Source organism: Sus scrofa, chromosome 10 (assembly GCF_000003025.6).
Source record: "Sus scrofa isolate TJ Tabasco breed Duroc chromosome 10, Sscrofa11.1, whole genome shotgun sequence".
NCBI classification, from domain to species: domain Eukaryota; kingdom Metazoa; phylum Chordata; class Mammalia; order Artiodactyla; family Suidae; genus Sus; species Sus scrofa.
Genome location: NC_010452.4, coordinates 48,708,257 through 48,733,531, shown reverse-complemented (window position 1 = coordinate 48,733,531; position 25,275 = coordinate 48,708,257). Strand labels below are relative to the sequence as shown.

The window sequence follows — 25,275 nt, the reverse complement described above, 5'->3', positions numbered from 1 at the left end:
ATCTGTCTTTGTGCCAGTACCATATGGTTTTGATGACTGTTGCTTTGTAGTATAGTCTGAAGTCAGGGAGGCTGATTCCTCCAGCTCCATTTTTCTTTTTCAGGATGTCTTTGGCTATTCTGGGTCTTTTGTGCTTCCAAACAAACTTTTAAATATTTTGTTCGAGTTCAGTGAAAATGTCCTTGGTAATTAGATAGGGTTTGCATTGAATCTGAGGATTGCCTTGGGTAGTATAATCATTTTGATAATATTGACTCTTCCAATCCCAGAGCATAGTATGTCTTTCCATCTGTTTGTGTCATCTTTGCTATCTTTCATCAGTGTCTTACAGTTTTCAGAGTACAGGTTTTTTGTCTCTTTAGGTAGGTTTATTCCTAAGTATTTTGTTCTTTTTGATGTGATGGTAAATGGAATTGCTTCCCTAATATCTATTTCTAATCTTTTGTTGTTAGTATATAGAAATGCAGTCGATTTCTGTGTATTAATTTTGTATCCTGTTACTTTGCCAAATTCATTGATGAGCTATTAACAGTTTTCTGGTAGAGTCTTTAGGATTCTCTAGGTTTAGTATCATGTCATCTGCAAATAGTGGTAGTTTTACTTCTTGCTTTCCAATTTGGATTCTGTTTATTTCTTTTTCTTCTCTGATTGCTGTGGCGAGGACTTCCAAAACGATGTTGAATAGTAGTGGCGAGAGCAGACATCTTTGTCTTGTTCCTGATCTCAGTGGGAATTCTTTCAGCTTTTCACCATTGAGAATCATGTTAGCTCTGGGTTTGTCATATATAGCCTTTATTATGTTGAGGTGGTTTCCCTCTATGACCACTTTTTGAAAGGTTTTTATCAGAAATGGGTGTTGGATTTTGTCAAAGGCTTTTTCTGCATCTATTGAGAGAGAATCATATGGTTTTTATTCTTTGGTTTGTTAATGTCTTGTATCACAGTAGTATATTTTAAATTTTAATTTCTCATTGTTTATTCTGATTGTAGAAATACAGTTGGGGAGCTTCCATCATGGCTCAGTGATAACAATCCCGACTAGTACCCATGAGGACGCAGGTTCGATCCCTAGCCTCATTCAGTGGGTTAAGGATCTGGCATTGCTGCGAACTGTGCTATAGACCCATAGCTGTAACTCTGATTTGACCCCTAGCCCAGAAACTTCCATATGCTGTGGGTGTGGCCCTAAAAAGACCAAAAAAAAAAAAAAGAAAAAGAAAAGAAAAGAAATACAGTTTGTTTTTGTTTATTGATTCTTTGTCTTCCAGCTTTTCCAGACTATTTTTTTAGTTCCAGTGGATTTTTTGTAGATTTTCTCAGATTTTCTACATAGTCAAAGTTGTCAAGCTTTTTCTTTCTTAAACTATCTTACTAAAGATAGTTCATATTTAAGACTTGCAGCCAGTGCATTCTCTGTCCTTTAATCATTTCTGCCATTGTACCATGAGTGTAGGCGCAGACAATACGTAAATTAATGGACATGCCTCTATTTCATGGGAAGTGTATGTACCAAAGCAAGCAGCCTGGCCCACAGAGTGGAGTTAGCTAACTCCTGTTATGGAACCATGTTGCCTGCTGATTAGCAGACAGTTTTACTTCTTCACTTCCCCTCCATTGCCTTCTGTTTCATTATTTTGCCCCATTGCACTGGCTGGAACCTCTAGTATTGTGCTGAATAGCTATAGAAGAAGCTGTGCCTTGTCTTGTTCCTTATCTTCTGGGAAGGGCATTCAGTTTTTAAATAATTACGTATACTATTAGTTGTGGGATCATCATAGATCTTTATCATATCAAAGAAGTTCCCTTTTATTCCTAGTTAGCTAGAAGTTTTGACCAGGAAAAAATGTTGAGTTTTGTCAAGTGCCTCTTTTTATCTAGTGATATGATCACATGATGTTTCTTTTCTAGTTTGTTGATATGGTGATTAATATAAATTGATTTTTAAATATTCGAACAACCCTGCATTCTTGGGATAGACCCCATTTGGGCCAATTATCCTTTTAAGGTGTTTTTTTGATTTAATTTGCTGTTGTTTTATTGAGAATTTTTACCCCCATTTTCATGAGCTAATTTTCTTTTCTTGTAATATCTTTGTCTGGTTTTGGTTTCAGCATGATGCTAGTTTTATAGAACAAGTGGGGACAAATCTCTCTCTATTTGTTGTTGTTGTTGTTGTTTTTTAGGGCTGCACTTGTGGTATATGGAAGTTCCCAGGCTAGGGGTCGAATCAGAGCTACAGTCACTGGCCTAGGACACAACGAGGGATCCAAGCCGCATCTGTGACCTACACCATAGCTCACAGCAATGCCAAATTCTTAATCCACTGAGCGAGGCCAGGGGTCGAACCCGCATCCTCACGGATCCTAGTTGGGTTCATTAACCACTGAGCCATGAAGGAACTCCAGGACATATTTCTTATCTTCTCTTTTTGAGGAGAGTTTGTGTGGAATTGGGATTATTTCTTCCTAAAACATTTGACAGAATTCACCAGTGTAGTCTTTTGGGCCTGGAATCTTCTTTGTGAGAAGGTCTTTTAACTAGGGCTTTGTTTCTTTTTTAGATATAGGGCTATTTAGCTTATTTGTTCTTTCTTTTCTTTCTTTCTTTTTTTTCTTTTCTTTTTTTTTTTTTTGCTTTTTAGGGCCATACCCAAGGCATAATGGAAGTTCCCAGGCTAGGGGTCAGATTAGAGCTCCAACTGCCAGCCTACACCACGCCACAGCAACACGGGATCCGAGCCACATCTGCCATCTATACTACAGGTCACTGCAAGGCTGGATCCCCCCCCAACCCCTTGAGCGAGACCAGGTATTCAACCTGGGTCTTCATGGATGTGTTTCAGATTTGTTTCCTCTGAGCTCCTTATTTCCATGGGAACTCCTTATTTGTTCTTTCTTAATTAAGCTTTGGTAATTTCTCTCTTTCAAGGAATTTACCCGCTTCATCTGAGTTGTCACATTTATTCATGCAATATTTATAAAATTACTCTGTCATTCTATTAATGTCTGTAGAATCTGTGGTAATATCACATTACTCATTTTGGAAATTGGTCATCTGTACTTTCTCTCTTTTTTTCTCTACCAGATGGCTAGAGGGTTATCACTTTTATTCATCTTCCAAAAACATTTTATTTCGTTGATTTTTCCACATTGTTTTTTTTCTTTCTCGTTGATTTTGTCTTTTTTTTTTTGTCTTGTTGCTCTTTTTAGGGCCGCACCCGCCACACATGGAGGTTTCCAGGCTAGGGGTCTAATCAGAGCTACGCCACAGCCACAGCAACACCAGATCTGAGCCACATCTGCGACCTACACCACAGCTCAGGCAACGCCAGATCCTCAACCCACTGAGGAAGGCCAGGGATCGAACCCGCAACCTCATGGTTCCTAGTTGAATTCGTTAACCACTGAGCCACGACGGGAACTCCTATCTTTGATGTTTATTATTTTCTTTCTTCTACTCGATTTGGGTTTAATTTGCTCTTTTACTATTTTCTTTTTTTTTTTTTTTGTCTTTTCTTGGGCTGCTCCCGAAGCATATGGAGGTTCCCAGGCTAGGGGTTGAATCGGATCTGTAGCCGCTGGCCTACGCCAGAGCCACAGCAACGCAGGATCCGAGCTGCGTCTGCCACCTACACCACAGCTCACGACAAACGCCGGGTCCTTAACCCACTGAGCAAGGGCAGGGACCGAACCCGCAACCTCATGGTTCCTAGTCGGATTCGTTAACCACTGCGCCACGACGGGAACTCCTCTTTTACTATTTTCCTATGGTAGAAGCCAAGCTAAGGTCTCATTTGAGACCTTTTTTCTTTTGTAATGTAGACATTCGGTACTGTAAATTTCCATGTAAGTAAGCAGCATTCCATAAATTGAAGTATAGTATGTCTTCATTTTTGTTCAGTTCAAAATACTTTTTTTTTTTTGGTCTTTTTGCCTTTTCTAGGGCCTCTCTTGCGGCATATGGAGATTCCTAGGCGACGGGTCTAATTGGAGCCGTAGCCATCAGCCTACACCACAGCCACAGCAACTCGGGATCCGAGCCGCGTCTGCAACCTACACCACAGCTCACGGCAACGCCACATCCTCGACCCACTGAGCAAGTCCAGGGATTGAACCTACAACCTCATGTTAACCACTGCTCCACGATGGGAACTCCTCAAAATACTTTGTAATTCCTCTTTTCATTGCCTCTTTGACCCAGGGGTTATTTAGATGTGCTTACTTAGTTTCCAAATATTTGAGTATTTTCCAGAGATGTTTTTCTTCTTGATTTCCAGTTTGATTGCTTTGTAGTCTGGGAACATACTTAGTATGACTTATTCCTTTTATTAAGATTTATTTTGTGACCCAGAATATAGTTGTTTTTTTTTTTTTTTTTTTTTGGTTAAGTGTTCCATGGCTACTTGAAAAGAATATTGGTTTTCAAGTCTACCATATCCATGTTGATTTTCTGCCTGTCCTATCAATTATTGAGTGAGAGGTATTGAAATCTTAGACTATAATTGTGCATTTGTCTGTTTCTCTTTGTAATTCTCTCAATTTTTGCTTCATGGTTTTTTTTAAAAAAACTTCATTTATTTATTTTTTTAAATGAATTAATTAATTTTTTTGACCACGCCAGTGGCATATGGAAGTTCCCAGGGAGGGATCGAACCTGCACCATAGCAACACCCCAAGCCACTGCAGTGAAAGCCACTGCACCCTTAACCCACTGTGTCACCAGGGAATTCCCTCTCCTCTCATGTTCTGACCTCTGATTTCTATCTGCTTTGGTTTCACCAGACACTCAGCATCATCACTTTACTTCAAGGAGCCTGGTGTCCTACTTCAACTCTTCCCTGTGTCGTGGCCCAGAAATTCTCTCAAGGCAGTGAGCTGGGGTGTTCTTTAGCCTAAGCTCATGTGTTTTCAGGGATCATTGTCCTTCATTGCCTGAAGCCCTTTGTCTTGAAAATCATTTTTTAAATTTATTTTTTTATTTTTTAAATGATTTTTATTTTTTTCCATTATAGCTGGTTTACAGTGTTCTGTCAACTTTCTACTGGACAGCAAGGTGACCCAGTCACACATATACATATACATTCCTTTTTCTCACATTATCTTGCTCCATCATAAGTGACTAGATATAGTTCCCAGTGCTATACAGCAGGATCTCATTGCTTATCCACTCCAAAGGCAATAGTTTGCATCTCTTAACCCCAAGCTCCCAGTCCCTCCCACTCCCTTCCCCTCCCCCTTGGCGCCACAAGTCTCTTCTCCATATGCATGATTTTCTTTTGAAAATCGTTTTTAATATATTCTGTTTGTTTTGCTTTTGCTTGTTTTGGGTAGGAAGGCAAATTAGTGCCTGTTACTCTGTCTTGGCTAGAAGCAGACCGCAGGAGAACGTGGGCACATGCTGTGTGTCTGCAGTGTTCTTCTTCCTCCTTTGCTCAGTGCTTCCTGCTCAGCCTTTGTTTCTCAGTGTAGCCATCCTTCCCTGCACCCAGTCTACATCAAGTTCCATTATGGGATCATAGAACTTTCTTTTCTTATAGTACCTGTATGAGTTTGTCATTATTTACCTTTCTCTTTTACTAGACTTAAGCTAAACTTAAGAGTCTGTGGTCTTGTCTGTTTTATCTGCAGCGCTTAATACCATGTCTGCCGCATTATAGATACTCAATATGTAATTTGTTCAGTGTTTGATGAGTGAGTGTGCAAAGTGCATGGTCCTTTATCTGCAAAAATTACCAATTTACTTGTTTTTCTTTTCTTCTGAATGCAGATTCTGTTAGCTTATTGAAAATTCAGGATGCAGTTCTTTCATATGAAAGATTACTAGAACTTAAAAAAAGCCACTGTGATGTACTTAATGGAAAAATTAAAAAAATGGAAAATAAAGTTAGTGGGCTGCAAAAGGAGCTATCAGAAACAAAAGAAGTGAAATCTCAGTTAGAGCATCAAAAAGTGGAGTGGGAGCAAGAGCTCTGCAGTTTGAGGTACTGAGCATCTTGGTTTTAATATTTAAAGACATTTGAACTTTTTTATTTACTTTCATGATGCAGATATATAGTTTTATAATTGCTGACTTACCTTCTAGTTTTATAATTGCTAACTTACAGGGGAGAAAACTTCAATAACATTGTGAAGTACAGAATTCTTGGAAATAATACACCAAGTTCTTAACAGTGAAACCTTCTAATAATTTGATGTGTATTTTTCCAAATAATCATTTCCATGACCATACCAAAGTCCACTGTATGAAAACCTCATAACACATTTAACACATTGAATTTTGGTTGCTTTTCATTTATCTGTATTATATTTAATAGGACAAGGAATATCTTTTCTATAAATTCATGCCTTCATTTCTGATTATTTATTTTGAATAAATCCTTTAATATTATATTACTTGGTTAAACTTATACTTTTTAGAAAACCGTCTTCCATCCATGTTTCTTTGTTTGTTAGTTTCCTTTTTTGGTTGCACTCGTGCCATATGGAAGTTCTGAGGTCAGGGATCAAACCAGCAACACCACAGAGACAAGCCAGATCCTTAACCCATTATACCACAGTGGGAACTCATTAATCTATATTTCTGAATTATTCTTAAGCCAGGTTATACTACTTTATGTTCCCACCGACAGACTATAAAATGGTCACTTTTCTCAAGGCAGGAACATTTTAAAAATATTTTTGCAGTTTTATTCTTAATGTGTGGATGGAATAAAAAGTTAAATGGAAAATGATTACTGATTAGTTTATTCAACATCTTTCTCATACATAGATAAAATTACTTCAATGGTCTATGCTGAAAGAACATATTACTCTTTATTGTTTAATTAATATATGGATCCTGTCTTGTACCAAAAGGGGTTTAAAATGATTTATTAAATAATAATGAACAAGATGAGTTGTAAGTATTACAAAGGAAAAGACTTAAAAAGGGTAGGGGAGCAGGAAGTTCCTCCTGTGGTGCATCAGGTTAAGGATCTGGCATGGTCTCTGTGGCAGTGTGGGTTTGATTCCCAGCCTGGAACAGTGGGTTAAGAATCTGGTGTGCCACAGCTGCAGCATAGGTCATAGCTGTGGCTTGGATTTGATCCTTGGTCCGAGAACTTCCATATGCTGCAGGTAGGGCAAAAGAAAAAAAAAAAAGTGTAGAGCAACAGATCCTAGACTCCTTAGCCTAGTTTTGGATTATAGTAATCTGCAGATAGATGTTCTGTAAAAGACATCTACAGATGTTATCTTGCACAATAAATATTTTAGGGATACGTGTAATAGTTCATGAAGGTGCAGTTTCATTTCTAGTGAACTTATAAACTTGTTTTTAAACAATAGCTTCTCTCTCTCTTTCTCTTTTTTTTTTTTTTTTTTTGTCTTTTTTCCTTTTCTAGGGCCGCTCCCGCAGCGTATGGAGTTTCCCAGGCTAGGGTCGAATCAGAGCTGTAGCCGCCGGCCTACACCAGAGCCACAGCAACTCGGGATCCGAGCCGTGTCTGCAACCTACACCACAGCTCAGGCAATGCCGGATCCTTAACGCACTGAGCGAGGTCAGGCATGGAACCCATAACCCCATGGTTCCTAGTCGGATTCGTTAACCACTGAGCCACTACGGGAACTCCAATGGCTTTTCTTTTTAATTAGTAACTAAATAGTCTGTCCTAATGGAACAGTATTTATGACCATGTGGAAAACAGGATAGTTTCCCCTCTAATTTTACTGAATAATTTCAAAATTTGTTTCCTACACTATTCTCTAGTTACTGTTGATAAAAACATACTAAGTAGCAGAATGCTTTTTGCATTGTTACTTTTCAAGTATTTATATCTCTATAAATAGAGACTGAAGAATGAAAAATATGAGGCTTAGAAAGAAAAAATTGGAGAAGAGACATATCATTAGAATACTAAGTCAGCATGTTAAGAACCAGATCATAAAATGAACATATTATTTTCTAACAAAACAAATGTTAAAGTAAGCATATTTAACTACAGATTCACCTTAAAACAAGAAGAAGAGAAAAGAAGAAATGCTGATATGTTATATGAAAAAATTAGGGAGCAGTTAAGAAGAAAAGAAGAGCAATATGGTAAAGAAGTTGAAATGAAACAGCAACTTGAACTCACCCTCAGAGCACTAGACATGGAATTGAGGACTGTGAAAAATAATCTGAACCAGGTAAATTAATCTTTGGTGAAAATTTCATACTTCTAACACCTTTTCATCAGTACTATTTATCATATCCCTTTGATTTAATATATATTATTTAGGTTTAAAACAAATAAAATGTTACTACATCCTAAATATGAATTTTGACATTTATAGCCTAAGTTATTAAATTTCTTGCAATTCTTGGCTTCCGATAGAGGATCTTTATAAGCTTTATGTATGGAGGAATGGAAAATAGGAGTTCCCGTCGTGGCACAGTGGTTAACGAATCCGACTAGGAACCATGAGGTTGCAGGTTTGATCCCTGCCCTTGCTCAGTGGGTTAAGGATCCAGCGTTGCCGTAAGCTGTGGTATAGGTTGCAGACGCGGCTCGGATCCCGTGTTGCTGTGGCTCTGGTGTAGGCCAGTGGATACAGCTCCGATTCGACCCCTAGCCTGGGAACCTCCATATGCCATGGGAGCGGCCCAAAGAAATAGCAAAAAGACAAAAAAAAAAAAAAAAAGAAAATAAATTGAGCTTAATGATTGGCATTTTTGGCCCATTCAACAAAGTGATATTCTTTTTTTCTTTTTTGGCTACGCTGCAGCATATGGCTTTCCCAGGCAAATCCAAGCCACGATTGCCCAGGACCAAACCTGCATGCTGATCCCATTGAGCCACAGTGGGAACTCCAACAAAGTAACATTCTTTTTTTTTTTTTTTTTTTTTTTTTGTCTTTTGCCTTTTCTAGGGCCACTCCCGTGGCATATGAACGTTCCCAGGCTAGGGGTCTAACTGGAGCTGTAGCCAGAGCCACAGCAATGCGGGATCTCAGCCGAGTCTGCGACCTATACCACAGCTCACGGCAACGCCAGATCCTTAACCCACTGAGCAAGGCCAGGGATCGAACCCGCAACCTCATGGTTCCTAGTTGGACGCGTTAACCACTGTGCCACAACGGGAACTCCGAAAGTAATATTCTCAATTCTAATCGATGTGTTCATTTTGGCTTGTTGGTTGTTTCATTTACTTTGTTTGGGCTGCACCCGTAGCATACAAAAGTTCCTAGGCCGGGGATTGTACCCACACCACAGCAGTGACCTGAGCCACAACAGTGACAACCCTGGATCCTTAACCTGCTGAGCCACCAGAGAACTCTAATTTTGAGTTTTTTATGTTTAAATACAGGCTAAATTGCCTTGAGACTGTGATGGACTAGTTAAATGTTTTGTCAAGAAATTTTCTTTCATAATACTCTACCTGCCTATATTTTTTGCTCTGTGATAGATTTAGCTATCATTGAAATGAAAATTTGAAAAATAAATTACAATTTGAGAATTTTTTTGTTTTGTTTTGGGGTCTCTTTAGAGCCACACCCAATGGCATGTGGAAAGTTATATGCCAGGCTAGGGGTCAAATCAGGGCTGTAGCTGCCAGCCTACACCACAGCCACAGGAACACGCCAGATCGGAGCTGCATCTAGATGCAACCTACCACACAGCTCATGGCAGTGCTGGATCCTTAGCCCACTGAGCAAGGCCAGGGATCGAACCTGCATCCTCATGGATGCCGGTAGGGTTCACTACCACTGAGCCACAGCAGGAACTCCTAAAATTTGAATTATTCATGTGGGATAAAGATCTTTGTTTTTAAGAAGGCCACTTCCTTTTAACAGCTTTTTAAAAAAAATTTTTTTTTAAGATTCTGTTCTTAAACTTTTGACTTTTGTTTTTAATGGTATGAGACCAAAAACTTAACGAAATGTGTCTCCAGGTTATAGAAGAGCGAAATGACATTCAGAAGCAACTCTCTCGAAAACAAAATGCTAGAATTTTACAAGATGGAATCCTGACCAATCACCTTTCCAAACAAAAGGAGATAGAAATGGCTAATAAGGAAATGAATTCTGAGGTATTTTCTTTAGTCATTTTCACGTGTGTGTGTATGTGTTTGTATATGTATATATTTTAAAAACCAATAGTTTCTATCATGGAAGGTATAGAGGATTTTTAAAGCCTGTATATATTTATATGGAGGGGACATTTCTGGCCCTTTGGATAAAGTAACTTTTTTTTTTTTTTTTTTAATTTTCATGGCTGTATCCATGGCACATGAAAGTTCCCAGGCCAGGGATTGAATCCGAGCTGCAAATGCAACAATGCCAGATCCTCGAATCCACTGCACGCCTGCAGCTACCTAAACTGCTTCAGTCAGATTGTTTTTTTTGAGGGGGGCACCCTGCAGCATGTGAAACTCCCGGGCCAGGGATCAAAGCCACAGCCTCGAACTATGCTGCAGCTGTGGCAATGCTGGATCTTTAACCCAATATGCCAGGCTGGGGATTGAACCTGAGTCCCAGTGCTCCCAAGATGCTGTCAGTCCCATTGCGCCACAGTGGGAACTCCTGTAGGAAGATTCTTAACTCAGTGCACTGCAGTAGGAATTCCTAAATTCATTTTTATTTTATTTTATTTTATTATTTTATTTTATTTTATTTTTTTATTTTATTTTATTATTTTATTTTATTTATTTATTTTTTTAAATTTTTTTTTGTCTTTTTGCCTTTTCTTGGGCCGCTCCCGCGGCATATGGAGGTTCCCAGGCTAGGGGTCTAATCGGAGCTGTAGCTGCCGGCCTACGCCAGAGCCACAGCAACGCAGGATCCGAGCCGCGTCTGTGACCTACACCACAGCTCACGGCAACGCCGGATCGTTAACCCACTGAGCAAGGGCAGGGACCGAACCTGCAACCTCATGGTTCCTAGTCGGATTCGTTAACCACTGCGCCACGACGGGAACTCCCTAAAGTAACATTTTTAAATAACATCTGTTTGTCTGCAACAGTCAAGTAGTGAAATTCACAATGACCTCATCTAAGGAGAGGTTTCTGATATTTTCTGTTAAGAATTGATGCACTCTCCCTAATCTCAAAACTACTGCTGCTGATAAGAGACATTTTAGTTTCTGGCAGTGATCTTTACTTCCTTGATAGGTTAACAGAAAGGTTATCACTTCCACAGATGGTAACAAGGAGAAGGAAGTGTGTAGCCAGTTCAGAGGCCACGTTTTGGACGTCAGTCTTCTACTTGTGAGAAATGCAGCACTTTGCTCCATGCCGTATCCCATTTCAGTACAAGGAACTTTTTTTTTTTTCCTTTTATTTTTAGGGCCGCACTTGTGGCATATGGAGGTTCTCAGGCTAGGGGTCCAATTGGAGCTGTAGCTGCCAGCCTACGCCACAGCCACAGCAACACCAGATCCAAGCCACATCTGCGACCTACACCACATCTCATGGCAACACCAGATCCTTAACCCACTGAGCAAGGCCAAGGATCGAACCTGAGTCCTCATGGATACTAGTCAGATTCGTTTCCTCTGAGCTATGACAGGAGCTCTGGAACTTTGGAAAATAGTGATAGATATGTAATAACATATACTTAGTGATAATTTTTGTTAAGTATTTTAATTTTAGTAATAAAACTGTTGAATTTCCCCCCTTTCCACATGTATTACTATTTCAAACATTATAAAGAGGAAATAAGTTATCGTGGCAGCAAATAATCTCATGATTTTCTAAGAAGCATTCTATAAATTTTATTTGATTTACCATTAGTGAATTCCCCATGAAAGGTAAGGCTTATTTTGTGTTTATATATTTATACTACAGAAATAGTGGTGATTTGGTGTAAAAGGACTCACGGTAGAAACGAAGACCTGAATTCCCGTTGTGGCTCAGCAGTATCAAACCCGACTAGTATCCATGAGGACATGGGTTTGATCCCTGGCTTCACTCAGTGGGTTAAGAGTCCAGCATTGGTGTAGGTCATAGATGCGGCTAGGATCTGGAGTTGCTATGGCCATGGCGTAGGCTGGCACCTGTAGCTCTGATTCGTCCCCGAGCCCAAGAGCTTCCATATACTGCAGGTGTGGCCCCCCAAAAAGACCCCCTCCTAAAAAACAAGATAGAAAGGAAAGGAGTTCCTGTTGTGGCTCAGGGGGTTAAGAATCTGACTAGTATCCATGAAGATGTGGTTTTTATCTCTGGCCTTGCTCAGTGAGTTAAGGGTCAAGCGTTGCTGGTGTAGGTCGCAGACTCGGCTTGGATCCCATGTTGCTGTGGCTATGGTATAGGCCAGCAGCTGCAGCTCCGATTCAGCCCCTAGCCTGGGAACTTCCATATGCCCTGGGTGCGCCCCTAAAGAAGCAGGAAAAAAAAAAAAAAAGAAAGAGAGAGAGAGAAGAAAAACAAAAAAGGAAAGAAAGAAAACCTTGGGAAAATCCTTCAGATTGCTTGTAGTTTTAACCTCTTCATTCCAGAATTGTCATAGTGAGTTAATTGCTTTTCTAGTAGTGACTAGATTTTTTTTTTTTTGTCTTTTTGCTATTTCCTTGGGCTGCTCCCACGGCATATGGAGGTTCCCAGGCTAGGGGTCGAATCGGAGCTGTAGCCGCCAGCCTACGCCAGAGCCACAGCAACGCAGGATCCAAGCTGCGTCTGCAACCTACACCACAGCTCACGGCAACGCTAGATCCTTAACCCACTGAGCAAGGGCAGGGACCGAACCCGCAACCTCATGGTTCCTAGTCGGATTCATTAACCACTGTGCCACGATGATAGATTTGTCAGTTATCAGCAGATGTAATTCTTATAACTGACTGTAAAAATATTAGGAAGGTAAAATATTTATGAAATATTCTCTGGAAAGAAATTTTAGGAAATTCAGTCTCTTTGAAATATGTATGGAGCTAAGGATCTCCCTGTGGGCTGGCTACTATAGGTTAGATATGAGATGCAGTTCTTAAGTGCAGTCAGATTTATTAATCTGTTTTTTTTTTTTTTTTTGGTCTTTTTTGTCTTTTTGCCTTTTCTAGGGCTGCTTCCCGTGGCATATGGAGGTTCCCAGGCTAGGGGTCCAATCGGAGCTGTACCCGCTGGCCTACGCCACAGCCACAGCAATGCAGGATCCGAGCTGAGTCTGAGACCTACACCACAGCTCACGGCAACGCCAGATCCTTAACCCACTGAGCAAGGCCAGGGATCGAACCTGAAACCTCATGGTTTCCAGTCAGATTCGTTAACCACTGCGCCACGAGGGGAACTCCTTAATCTTTCATTTTTAAGCATACTGGGTTTCTTGTAACTCAGTGAAATACCTTCCTAATTCTGAGATTCTTAAAAATTCTCTTGTGATTTCTTTTTTACTTTCACGGATTCATTATCTTTGGTTAATTTTTTGAACTTTTGGGGATTCCTGCTTGAATAAAGTTGGAGGGATGTATCCAACTTCATTTTTCCCAGCTGGATATCCACTTACTGCAATCTCTCGTTGTATAAACATATAGACTGTCTTTCATTTACGAGGAAACGTGTCAATTTATTGAGTACTAGCTAAAAGTCTCTTTCGTTTTACTTAGGTTTCTGAATGTCGTGAAAAAGAAGAAAATCTGTTGCGCAGAAACCACATGTTGCAGGATGAAATTGCCCTGTTAAAACTGGAAATAGACACAATAAAAAAACAGAACCAGGAAAAGGAAAATAAATATTTTGAAGACATTGAAATTGTAAAAGAAAAAAATGATGACCTTCAAAAGACAATAAAACTTAATGAGGAGACATTAGCAAAAACTATCTTGCAATACAGTGGACAGCTTAATGTTCTGACAGCTGAGAATACAATGCTGAAGTCTAAGCTGGAAAGTGAAAAACAAAATAAAGACAGACTGGAAGCGGAAGTTGAATCCTACCATTCTAGACTGGCTGCTGCCATACAGGATCGTGAGCAAAGTCAGACGTCAAAAAGAGACCTGGAACTTGCCTTCCAGAGAGCAAAAGATGAGTGGTTACGGCTACAGGACAAAATGAATTTTGATGTGGCTAACCTGAAAGATAACAACGAGATGCTTTCTCAGCAGCTGTCTAAAACCGAAAGTAAATTCAATAGCCTGGAAACCGAGCTCCATCACACGAAAGATGCTCTCAGAGAAAAGGCTTTGGTGTTAGAACGCGTACAGAGAGACCTTAGCCAAGCGCAGGGTCAGAAGAAGGAAATTGAACACATGTATCAGAGTGAACAAGGCAAAGTGAACAAATACATGGGCAAGCAGGAGTCCTTGGAGGAGAGATTGTCCCAACTACAGAGTGAAAACCTGTTGCTACGACAGCAGCTGGATGACGCGCAAAATAAAGTGGACAGCAAAGAGAAGACGGTGATTAATATCCAAGGCCAGTTTCAGGATATCGTGAAAAGACTTCAAGCTGAAAGTGAAAGACAAGGTCTGATGCTGGAGGAAAGAAACAAGGAGTTAACCAATGAATGTAATCATCTGAAAGAGAGACTGTATCAGTATGAAAATGAGAAAGCGGAAAGAGAAGTAAGTATCCAGAAAGAGAGAACTCCCAGACTTCCCGAAGGAAATTCAGAGTAATATTTGAGGATGGCCCCAGATGAATCTAGTTGAATATAAAAAATAGTATAAATATAAATATGTATATTTTAGGCTATAAATCAGCCTAAGAGCATACCTTGAATCCCGCAAACAAAATTAGACCTGAGATGTGCTTTGCTTTGATCGAAGACGTTGTGTCACCTATGAAATTTTAAGAGATTAAATTAGAAGTTGTTAATAGATACAGACAGGTATTAATAATTTACTCAAACTATTACGATGATAATTTTTTATCTTTATGTCACCACATTGTAATATCATAATGGAGCAAATAAAAGAAATGCTCATACCTAAAATGAGTGTTTTGATATTAAGATTCAGTTGTGTGGATGACCTTGGCAGTTCATCCCAGATTTCCCAGATGGACTGAGGAGAAAATGCTGTATCTCATAGTACTTGTCCTTCAGTAGTTTTTCATACCTTTTTATTTTATTTATTTATTTACTTTTTTGCTTTTTAGGGTCACACCCATGGCATATGGAAGTTCCCAGGTTAGGGGTCAAATGGAAGCTACAGCTGCCGGTCTACACCACAGCCACAGCAACGCGGGATCTGAGCTGTGTCTTCAAACTAAGCCACAGCTCACAGCAATGCCAAGGCCAGGGATCAAACCCACATCCACATGGATACCAGTCCAATTTGTTTCTGCTGTGCCACAAACGGAACGCCTTCATACCTTTTTAGTTGTTAGCTTATTTTCATTCATATCATTTTGAATTAGATTTGGAAATATTTCAGTCTCAAATCATGTATTCTTATGACCTCTCAGATCTTTAAAGGCATCTACTTTTTCATTAAATCATAATTTGGGACAAATGTGGAGAGTTTTAGCAAAACTGCCTTTGATTTAATCTTCCTGCTGCTACCTAGAATTTTTTTTTGACCATTTTTACAAATGATTTGCTCATAATTGTCTATTCACGGCTCAATCATTATCATCTAGATATAAACTTGTCCAGCCCAGAGAGAAGTGTAGCTTTCTGATTAATTTGGCATTGGATTCCCATTTTCAGACTAATGAGAGGTGGCAGGATTCATGCGTAGCAGGAATGGAGCGGGTTGGGGGAGGGCTGAAGGGGCTGCAGTCAGGGAGGCAGGTGGAGGCCAGGTTATCAAGGGCCCCGAAGGCCATGGGCGTGACCTCCCTCACTTTTATTCTGAGATAGGAATCCACTGGAAGGACTTGAGCACCAGACTGAATATGTGAGGAACTCTGGTTTGGTGTGGTTTTTCATTTTATTGAAGTATAGTTGATTTACGGTGGGAAATCTGAAGTTAATTGAAGCCTCTGATAAAGAGGAGGGGGACCGTTCCACCATGTGGAATCTACCACTCCTCCTCCTCAACACACCCACTTCTTTCTCTTTCTTTCTTTCCTTTGTTTTTTTGGTGGGGTGGGCCGTGCCCTTGGCATGTGGAAGTTCCTGAGCCAGAGATCAAACCTGTACCATGGCGGTGACTCAAGCTGCTGCAATGACAACACTGGATCCTTAACGCAGTGCACCACGAGAGAACTCCTTTTTTTCTTTTTTTTCTTTCACATCCATTTCTTTATGAGACAGCAGGAGGTGGTGAAGCTCTGCAAATTCCTTTTTGGGGATTGTTGGAGGGGAGTGGGTAGCGGGGCCAAATCTGTTGTCTCAGTAACTTAATGTCAATAAAGCAGGAGGGTAACACTTTCTGTATCTTGAACCAAATTCAGGGAGCTGGAAGGTGTACATGCGAAGGAAAGAAGGTGAATCGATGTCTGTGGTGATACTTTTCCAAGTACATATGTCGGAGTTATCTGTTATTAACGTAACTTAATAATAAGGTGATTTATAAAATCAGTGACAGAGTATCTTATCAGGCAGTTGTGAGACAACTTCAACAAGAACTGGCTGATACCTTGAAAAAGCAGTCCATGTCAGAGGCTTCACTGGAGGTGACCTCGCGTTACCGTGCCAACTTAGAAGATGAGGCACAGGATTTAAAGAAGAAATTACGTCAAATCACAAGTCAAGTATGTATGAAATTGTTCAGTGTTAAAGTCAACAGTTAATGTATAACAACTTTTTTTAGGATACTGATTTTCATGGGCAGTTTCTTTTGTATTTTCATTACAATTGTTTTATAATTTTATTACCTTTATAATGTACTTCTTTCTTAAACTCTGACTTTTATTCTGCTGTTTGTATTATACATTTTTTCTTACAATATTTCCCCTTAGGAAAGTGGAGAATTAGGCATCATTCCTCACAGAAGTTGAGAGATTTCTTAAAAATATATTAAATAGTATTTTTTAGTGATATCTCTATTACCATGATGAGGCAAGCCAGATAAAATCAGAGGATGATGTTTAATGGAATGTTCCAGAAAATTGACATTTCTCATCTTCACTTTGGTGAAGGGGTAAAGAATCTGTGCATATTTATTTCTTGGATTTCAGATTAATTTATACAGAGAGGTCATTTTACAAACCAGTTGAAGTTAGGCATTGCCTTTATTTTCTTTTCATTTTAGCTGTATGGTAAAAGCATGGAGATACTCAGATCTTGTATAGTGTGTGCACCCAAAATAGAGAATTAAGAAAATTACCTAGGAGTTCCCGTCATGGCGCAGCAGAAACTAATCCAACTAGGAACCATGAGGTTGTGGGTTCGATCCCTGGCCTTGCTCAGTGGGTTGAGGATCCGGCGTTGCCATGAGCTGTACTGTAGATTACAGAGGCGGCTCTGATCCTGCGTTGCTGTGGCTGTGGTGTAGGCCAGCAGCTGTAGCTCCAATTTGACCCCTAGCCTGGGAACCTCCATATGCCACCGTCATGGCCCTAAAAAGAAAAGACCAAAAAAAAAAAATTTATCTAGATCCTGCCATTGGATTTTTTTAAAAAGCTTTATTGAGATATAACTCATATGTAATTCACCCACTTAAAATATGTAGTTCAGGAGTTCCACTTGTGGTGCAGCGGAAATGAATCCAATCACCAACATGAGGACGTGGGTTTGATCCCTGTCTCGCTCAGTGGGTCGGAGATCCAGTGTTGCTGTGAGCTGTGGTGTAGGTTGCAGACATGGCTTAGATCCCTCATTGCTGTGGCTGCAGTGCAGGCTGGTGGCTATAGTTCGATGTAACCCCTAGCCTGGCAACTTCCCTATGCTTCAGGTGTCCACCTAAAAAGCAAAAAAAAAAAAAAAAAAGTGTAATTGTGTATCTCCTAGTTTATTCAGAGAGTTGTGCAGTTGTTACCACAGTCAACTTTAGAACTTTTCCATCACCTCAAAAAGAAATACATCACCCCTGTATCCCTTAGCCATCACCCACAGCCCCCCATCTCCCTAAGCCTCAGACAACCACCAGGCTAATTTCTGTCTCTATAAATATGCCTACTCTGGGTGTGTCATATAAATGAAATCACATGGTATGTGGTCCTGTGTGATTAGCTTTTTTCATTTGATGTACAATTTTCAAGGTTCATCTTTGCTACAGCACCTTATCAGCACTTCCATTTCTGTTCATTGTTGAGCAGTACTCTGTTACGTGGTTAAAACACTTATCCATTCGGCAGTTGACGGGCCTTTTGGTTGTTTCCACTTTTTGACTATAAATAATGATACAGTGAACCTTTGTTTTCAAGTTATGCTGTGGATCTGTTTTTATTTCCCTGCTATTGGTCTTTATCCTCTGAGTTAAGTGGCTGACTTCACCTGTTCTTGGCCTTTCTTATTTCTGTCCTTTCGGTCTTTTTAGTTTCTTTTCCTCTCACCTAATCCTCCATTTGTTTGGACCTGCTCCCAGCCTCTCCTTCCGCGTGAAGCTTTCCCTGACTGTTCTTCCTGTCATTGACCCTGTTCTCGTCAGCCCTTGTCATCTGGTCTGTGCAGAACAGTTTAGCCCTTTATTTTACACTGTTTTAATTTTTTTCATGAAAGATAATCTTATCTAAGTGTAAAGTTGTCTAATGGGGAATATTGAATGATATGCATGGAACCATGCATAAATCGAAAATATTTTAGCTTAACAGTTATTAGGATAATATTTTAGCTTAACAGTTATTAGGATAAGATTATAGTATTAGGATTACCTTATACCATACCAATAATTTCTTCTTGGAGATATTGATATAATAATGATGTGGAGCTTGGAAGACAAAAGTATAAATGTTTACCACGAGGTAATTTTCTATCTTCCCCCATTTGGCCAATTTATAAATTTGCGTATTTATTTGATAAAATAGAATTTAAAGCATGAAAAATGTGTTTTAGTACTAGAGGAGAGGTTGGTGACTTGTGAAGAGCCAGACAGCAAATATTTTAGGCTTTGTGGACCATAAGGTCTCTGTTATAACAACTCAGCTCTATTGTTATGTCACAAAAAGTAGCTGGCCTCGCTCAGTGGATTGAGGATACGACAATATGGAGATAAAAGAGACCAAAAAAAAAAAAAAAAAAAAAAAAGCAGGTGATGGTGTGTTTATACCAGATTATCGGTAGCTAAAGAAATTTTGTTTTCCTTTATTTTAGCTGCAAGAAGCTCAGGATCGACATACAGAGGCTGTGAAATGTACTGAGAAGACACAGGATCACGTGCAAAAGTAAAATTTATTTATTTACTTTTTAAGCGAGAATTGCAAGGGTTTTTAATATTTATTTATTTATTTATTTTGCTTTTTAGGGCTGTACCCGAGGTATATGGAGGATTCCAGGCTAAGGGTCCAATCAGAGCCACAGCTGTCAGCCTACACCCCAGCCAGAGCCACAGCAATGCAGGATCAGAGTCCCATTTTCGACCTACACCACAGCTCACGGCAACGCCGGATCCTTAACCCACTGAGTGAGGCCAGAGATCGAACCCGCAACCTCATGGTTCCTAGTCGGATTTGTTTCTGCTGCGCCACAATGGGAACTCCCAAAAGTACAATTTAAAGCGGCACAGAGAATAATTTTTGTATATAAGTATAAAGCACATAAGCCATATAGTTTAAGAATTATGTCAGGAATGATAGTACATAATTCATCATTGTTAAGCTGGGTAAAAATTTCAGCTTTGAGTTGTTTTGAAGTGTGAAGTTTTCCCCAGTTATTTCTAAAATTTTGCACATTATCCACAAAACATAACTAGAAATATGGCACAATTTTGCTGAGTCATCTACTTTTCAAAATTTTAAGAACTTATATAATGAACTTGCAGATGTTTGTTCACAAATTGTGTGGTATTTTAAAAATTTATGTGTAAAAATAATTATTTTAAAATTGCATTTTAGGCTTGAAATTGAAAATGCCAAGTTAAAAGTTACAGTCAAAAAGCAAGTGGGCAAAATTGAACAGCTTCAGAAAAACCTGTTAAGTACAGGCTCGGTAAGTCAGTCTTTTAATTTCTGTCAAGCTGAAAAAGAATTTTATTTATTTATTTATTTATTTATTGTCTTTTGTCTTTTTAGGGCCACATCTACAGCATATGGAGGTTCCCAAGCTAGGCGTCTAATTGGAGCTGTTGCTCTCGGCCTACGCCAGAGCCAGTCTGCAACCTACACCATAGCTCACAGCATTGCCAGATCCTTAACCCACTGAGCGAGGCCAGGGATCGAACCTGCAACCTCATGGTTCCTAGTTGGATTTGTTTCCTCTGTGCCAGGTCGGGAACTCTGGAATTTTAATTTTGTTACTGCTAGTATATAAGGGTATTTTAGACAATGTGACAAGACTCATAGATGAAAAGTATTTATTGTATTTATATTGTTACTACTTGCTACTAAATAGCATAATTACCCTTTATAGAGGAAGTTAACTGAATTCAGAAAATTAATGATTTTTGTAGTAAGATTTCTAATTAAAAAGATTGTGCTGTCCTAAGGCAGTAATTATGTATACCACATTTTATTTATTCATCTGTCAGTGAACATTTGGATTTTTCCACCTTTTAGCTCTTGTTAAGAACATCAGTATAGAAATTTCTGTTTGAGGAGGTCTCATCGTGGCACAGTGGTTAACGAATCTGACTAGGAACCATGAGGTTGCAGGTCCCATCGTGGTTCAGTGGGTTAAGGATCCAGCACTGCCATGAGCTGTGGTGTAGGTTGCAGACGTGGCTCGGATCCTGTGTTGCTGTGGCTACAGCTCCGATTCGACCCCTAGTCTGGGAACCTCCATATGCCGCGAGAGCGGCCCAAGAAATGGCAAAAAGCCAAAAAAAAAAAAGAAAAAAGAAAAGGAAATATCTGTTTGAGTCCAGAAATTTGAGTAATGATTTGATCTAGCATTCTGAATTTCTCTTGTAATGTAAACCCTTGAAAATGGACAAAAAAAAAAAAAAAAAAAGGAGTGCCCGTCGTGGCGAAGTGGTTGGCGAATCCGACTAGGAACCATGAGGTTGCGGGTTCGGTCCCTGCCCTTGCTCGGTGGGTTAACGATCCGGCATTGCCGTGATCTGTGGTGTAGGTTGCAGAAGCGGCTCGGATCCTGCGTTGCTGTGACTCTGGTGTAGGCCGGGGGCTACAGCTCCGATTCGACCCCTAGCCTGGGAACTTCCATATGCCGAGGGAGCGGCCCAAAGAAATAGCAAAAAGACAAAAAAAAAAAAAAAAAAAGAAAATGAATTACTTTTTTTTGGATGTGCTTGCGGCATTAGAAGATTCCAGGCCAAGGATTGAAGCCATGCCACAGAAGTGACTTGAGTCACCACAGTTACAACTCTGGATCCTTACCCCTCTGTGCCACAGGGGAACTCCAAGAATGAAATACTTTTTTTTTTTGGTCTTTTTAGGAATGCAGCTGAGTTATATGGAAGTTCACGGGCTAGGGGTCAAATTGGAGCTGTAGCTGCCGGCCTACACCACAGCCACCGCAACTCGCAACTCAGGACCCAAGCCACATCTGTGACCTACACCACAGCTAACGGCAATGCCAGATCCTTAACCCACTGAGCAAGGCAGGGATCTAACCCGAGTCCTCATGGATACTAGTCAGGTTCGTTACTGCTGAGCCATGACCAGAACTCTGAGAATAAATTACTTTTAATGTAGTTTGTTCTTTTCATCAGGAATGAATACTTGGAGTTCCCGTCGTGGCGCAGTTGTTAACAAATCTGACTAGGAACCATGAGGTTGCGGGTTCGATCCCTGCCCTTGCTCAGTGGGTTAACAATCCGGCGTTGCCGTGAGCTGTGGTGTAGGTTGCAGACGCGACTTGGATCCTGAGTTGCTGTGTCTGTGGCTTAGGTTGGCGGCTACAGCTCCGATTCGACCCCTAGCCTGGGAATCTCCATATGCCTGCCACTGGAGTGGCCCAAGAAATGGCAAAAAGACAAAAAAAAAAAAAAATGAATATTAGGTCAGTATACAAGCATTTTTCTGAAAGGAGTGTTTTTTTTTTCCTTTGTTGTATTTTTAAAAAAAGAAAGAAATGGCCGGTGAAAAAGTAGAAATGACTGTTCAATCAGGGCCTTATCTAGTAACTAGTGCTCTCAGCATTGTAAGTTCAGAAACAATTTTTTTTTTCCATTCCCTTGAGTTAATCAACCTTTCAAAGATATAACAGCCAGTCTCAGAAGAAATTGCTATGTAATCCAGGATTCCACCTTATCAGTGTTTAGTGAAAACTACATCACTATTTACCAAACAGAACAGACTTCCTGCCATTTATATACCCTTTGTAGGAGAAGCTTCCTGCGATTTAAATGTCAGAAGATGCATTGTGAGCCCTCATTTGGAACAGTGAGGTAGATGAACCTACCAACTCGTTTCTTTCAGTCGCTATAGATTCCTGCCATGTATCATACAGATATATCTATTGGGGAACTAGAACATTCTACTGACTGATCCTTCTTGTGTTCCAAGAAACCTTGAAAATTGTCTTTTCCAGACTTGTTGTAAATTAGCCACATTGTATCAGCATACTTTTCATACAGGTGACAACACAATATGTTGATATAAAGAGTCTTATGTGAATGAGAGTGCCAGACATCCCTTTATATGGTCAAACAGAAATCTATGAAGGTATCAGAAAATGAATAATTTATAAGAATACCCACAACTGAATAAGCATATTAAAAAATAGTGAAGGATTTTCTGTAGATTCCTATAGACATGAGTTAGGATTATGACAATACATTATTAGCCACTTTAAGGTCTTCCAGAGTCAAAAATTTAATGAGACAGCTTTTAACCAACTCACGCAGTAGCCCTGTCTTCTCTAGAAGGTTCTCATCTCATGAATCCCCAGATCATAGACTACCTGAGTTAAGATATTTGATCAACACAATTTTGAAGCGAAGAATCTGGATTGGGATGAAAAGAGCTCTGGCTGGCTTAAGGCTTCCAACAATATAGTTGAGTATTCACCTGAAAGGGGCATCAGAAGGCTTCCCTAAGGTCAGCTCTCTGGAATAGGAATTTATTCAAGAGAAAACAAAGGCAAACAATTGATAGTCTGACCCCTTGGGGGAAAATGTTCGCATTATAAAAGGAAAGCAAGACCATATCTGCTGTTCAGTATCCTAAGGGTGAGAATGCCCCCCAAGATTAGAAAATCACACTGTACTCAAAGTAATACCAATGAGGATAAACACGCAGTGTCCGAGCTCAGTTCTCTACAGAAGTCATCCACACCAGGTAATGGCTCATGAGTGTGGTCGAGGGTATTGTCTGTGAAGAAGTAGAAGGGGGAGAGGAGTACAGACGACCTCAGTAAAGGGGTCAAGGCTGGGAGTGGAGGTTAGGGAATCTGGTTGGAAGCCTTGAGATTGAAGGAACTCTGAGAGAATTTTAAAAAAGGAGTAGAGGAGTTCCCATTGTGCCTCATCAGGTTAAAAACCCAGTGTAGTCTCTGTGAGGATATGGTTTCGATCTCTGACCTCGACCAGTGGGTTAAGGGTCCGGTCTTGCCACCAGCCGTGACGTAGTAGGTCATGGTTGCCGCCCAGATCCGGTGTTGCCCTGGCTCTGACCTGACCCCCAGCCCAGGAACTTCCTTAGGCCACAGGTGCAGCTGTCAAAAGAAAAAAAAAAGAGGATTAGAATGGGTCAAGGACTGAACATCAAGGGTTACTGTCATTGAGACATGAAGTGGGCTTAAAAGAGGGTGTGGTCAGGTCACCAGTTGCTGCTGAGAAGTAAAGCAGGATAAAAGACTAAAGAAAAAGGTCCTTGATGACTCTCAAAAAACTTGTAGTGAAACTACAAGATTGAAAATCAGATTTTAGGAAGTTCTCCTGTGTCACAACAGGTTAGGGAATCCAGCATTGTCACTGCAGTGGTGTGGGTTGCTACTGTGGCATGGGTTTGATCCCTGGCCTAAGAACTTCCTCATGTTGTGGGTGTGGCCAAAAAAATCAGATTTTAGTGTAAAAGAAGAGTATAAATGATGAATGGATGAATCTGTGGATGAGACCATACATTAAAGAATGTCTGACAGAGGGGAGAAAAAGAAAAAGCTATAAGAATAGGGGAAAAAGTTTTTTATTGTGTTTTTTTTTTGTTTGTTTTTGTCTCCTGAGGGCCTCACGTGTGGCATATGGAAGTTCCCAGGATAGGGGTCGAATTGGAGCTGCAGCTGCAAGTGCTGGCCTGTGCCACAGCCACAGCAATATCAGATCTGAGCCATATCTGAGCCAGCTCTAACACCACAGCTTATGGCAATGCCAGATCCTTAACCCACAGAGCGAGGCCAGGGATTGAGCCTGCATCCTCATGGATCCTAATTGGATTTGTTACTGTTGAGCCACAACGGGAACTCCAAGGTTTTGTTTTTTGTTTTTGTTTTTTCCTATAGTGTATAGAGAAGACTTAAACTTTAAAGAGAAAAATGGCTAATAGAAAACAAGGAGTTCTCTTGTCATGCAGCGGGTTAAGGATCCACCATTGTCACTGCAGTAGCTCGGGTTGCAGCTGAGGCGCAGGTTCGTTCCCTGGCCCAGGAACTTCCACATGCTATGGGCCCAGCAAAAAAAAAAAAAGAATACTTATAGAGAATGAGAGGCTTTATCTCATCCATAGCCACGTGATCTTAAAAAAATTAATGGGAATTGCATGAGAATTTTTCAAAGGATTTTAGTAAGATAAACAAAACCTGGAGTAGGTTGAACTATCGATGAAAATGTTTCTAGGGCATCTTTAGAAACTAAATTGTAAATGTAACCACTCTTTAAAAAAGACTTTATTAGGGAGTTCCCTTCGTGGCTCAGTGGTTAACAAATCCGACTAGGAACCATGAGATTTCGGTTTGATCTCTGGCCTTGCTCAGTGGGTTAAGGATCCAGAGTTGCTGTGAGCTGTGGTGTAGGTCGCAGATGTGGCTTGGATCCCGCATTGCTGTGGCTGTGATGTAGGCAGGCGGCTACAGCTTCGATTCAACCCCTAGCCTGGGAACCTCCATGTGCCGCGGGAGCAGCCCAAGAAATGGCAAAAAGACCAATAAATAAATAAATAAAATTAAAAAATAAAAAATAAAAAGTAAATAAAATAATAAAAAATGATTTTGTTTAAATTTTTTTTTCAAAGTCTGAGGATGAAAAGGAACAATTAAAGAAACTTACTGAGTTAAAACAATCTCTGGAAAGTAGTTTAGATCAAGAAATGAAGAAAAATGATGAATTAGAGAAAGAGCTTACTGGGTAAGATTTTCATATTTCAGATCTTTTCAGCTCTTCATTAATTGACTTAACTGTAATTTTACTTTATTAAAACCTAGATACAAATTCACTTTACATATGCATTTT

General features: G+C 40.0%; 1 protein-coding gene across 8 annotated transcripts in view; it reads left to right on the top strand.

The window, feature by feature from the left end:
* Nucleotides 1-25,275, top strand: part of LOC100516390 (ankyrin repeat domain-containing protein 26) — a 100,978-nt gene that overhangs the window by 62,252 nt on the left and 13,451 nt on the right. For 5 of the 8 annotated variants that reach the window (XM_021064875.1, XM_021064869.1, XM_021064870.1 and 2 more), the window contains 8 exons: nt 5,767-5,980; nt 7,982-8,165; nt 9,911-10,048; nt 13,552-14,508; nt 16,433-16,585; nt 19,086-19,156; nt 19,826-19,919; nt 25,058-25,170. In XM_021064875.1, coding sequence (XP_020920534.1) covers nt 5,767-5,980; nt 7,982-8,165; nt 9,911-10,048; nt 13,552-14,508; nt 16,433-16,585; nt 19,086-19,156; nt 19,826-19,919; nt 25,058-25,170 — 1,924 coding nt within the window. The remainder of the gene's footprint in view (nt 1-5,766; nt 5,981-7,981; nt 8,166-9,910; nt 10,049-13,551; nt 14,509-16,432; nt 16,586-19,085; nt 19,157-19,825; nt 19,920-25,057; nt 25,171-25,275) is intronic. The other 3 variants (XM_021064876.1, XM_021064877.1, XM_021064874.1) reach the window with 2 other exon arrangements.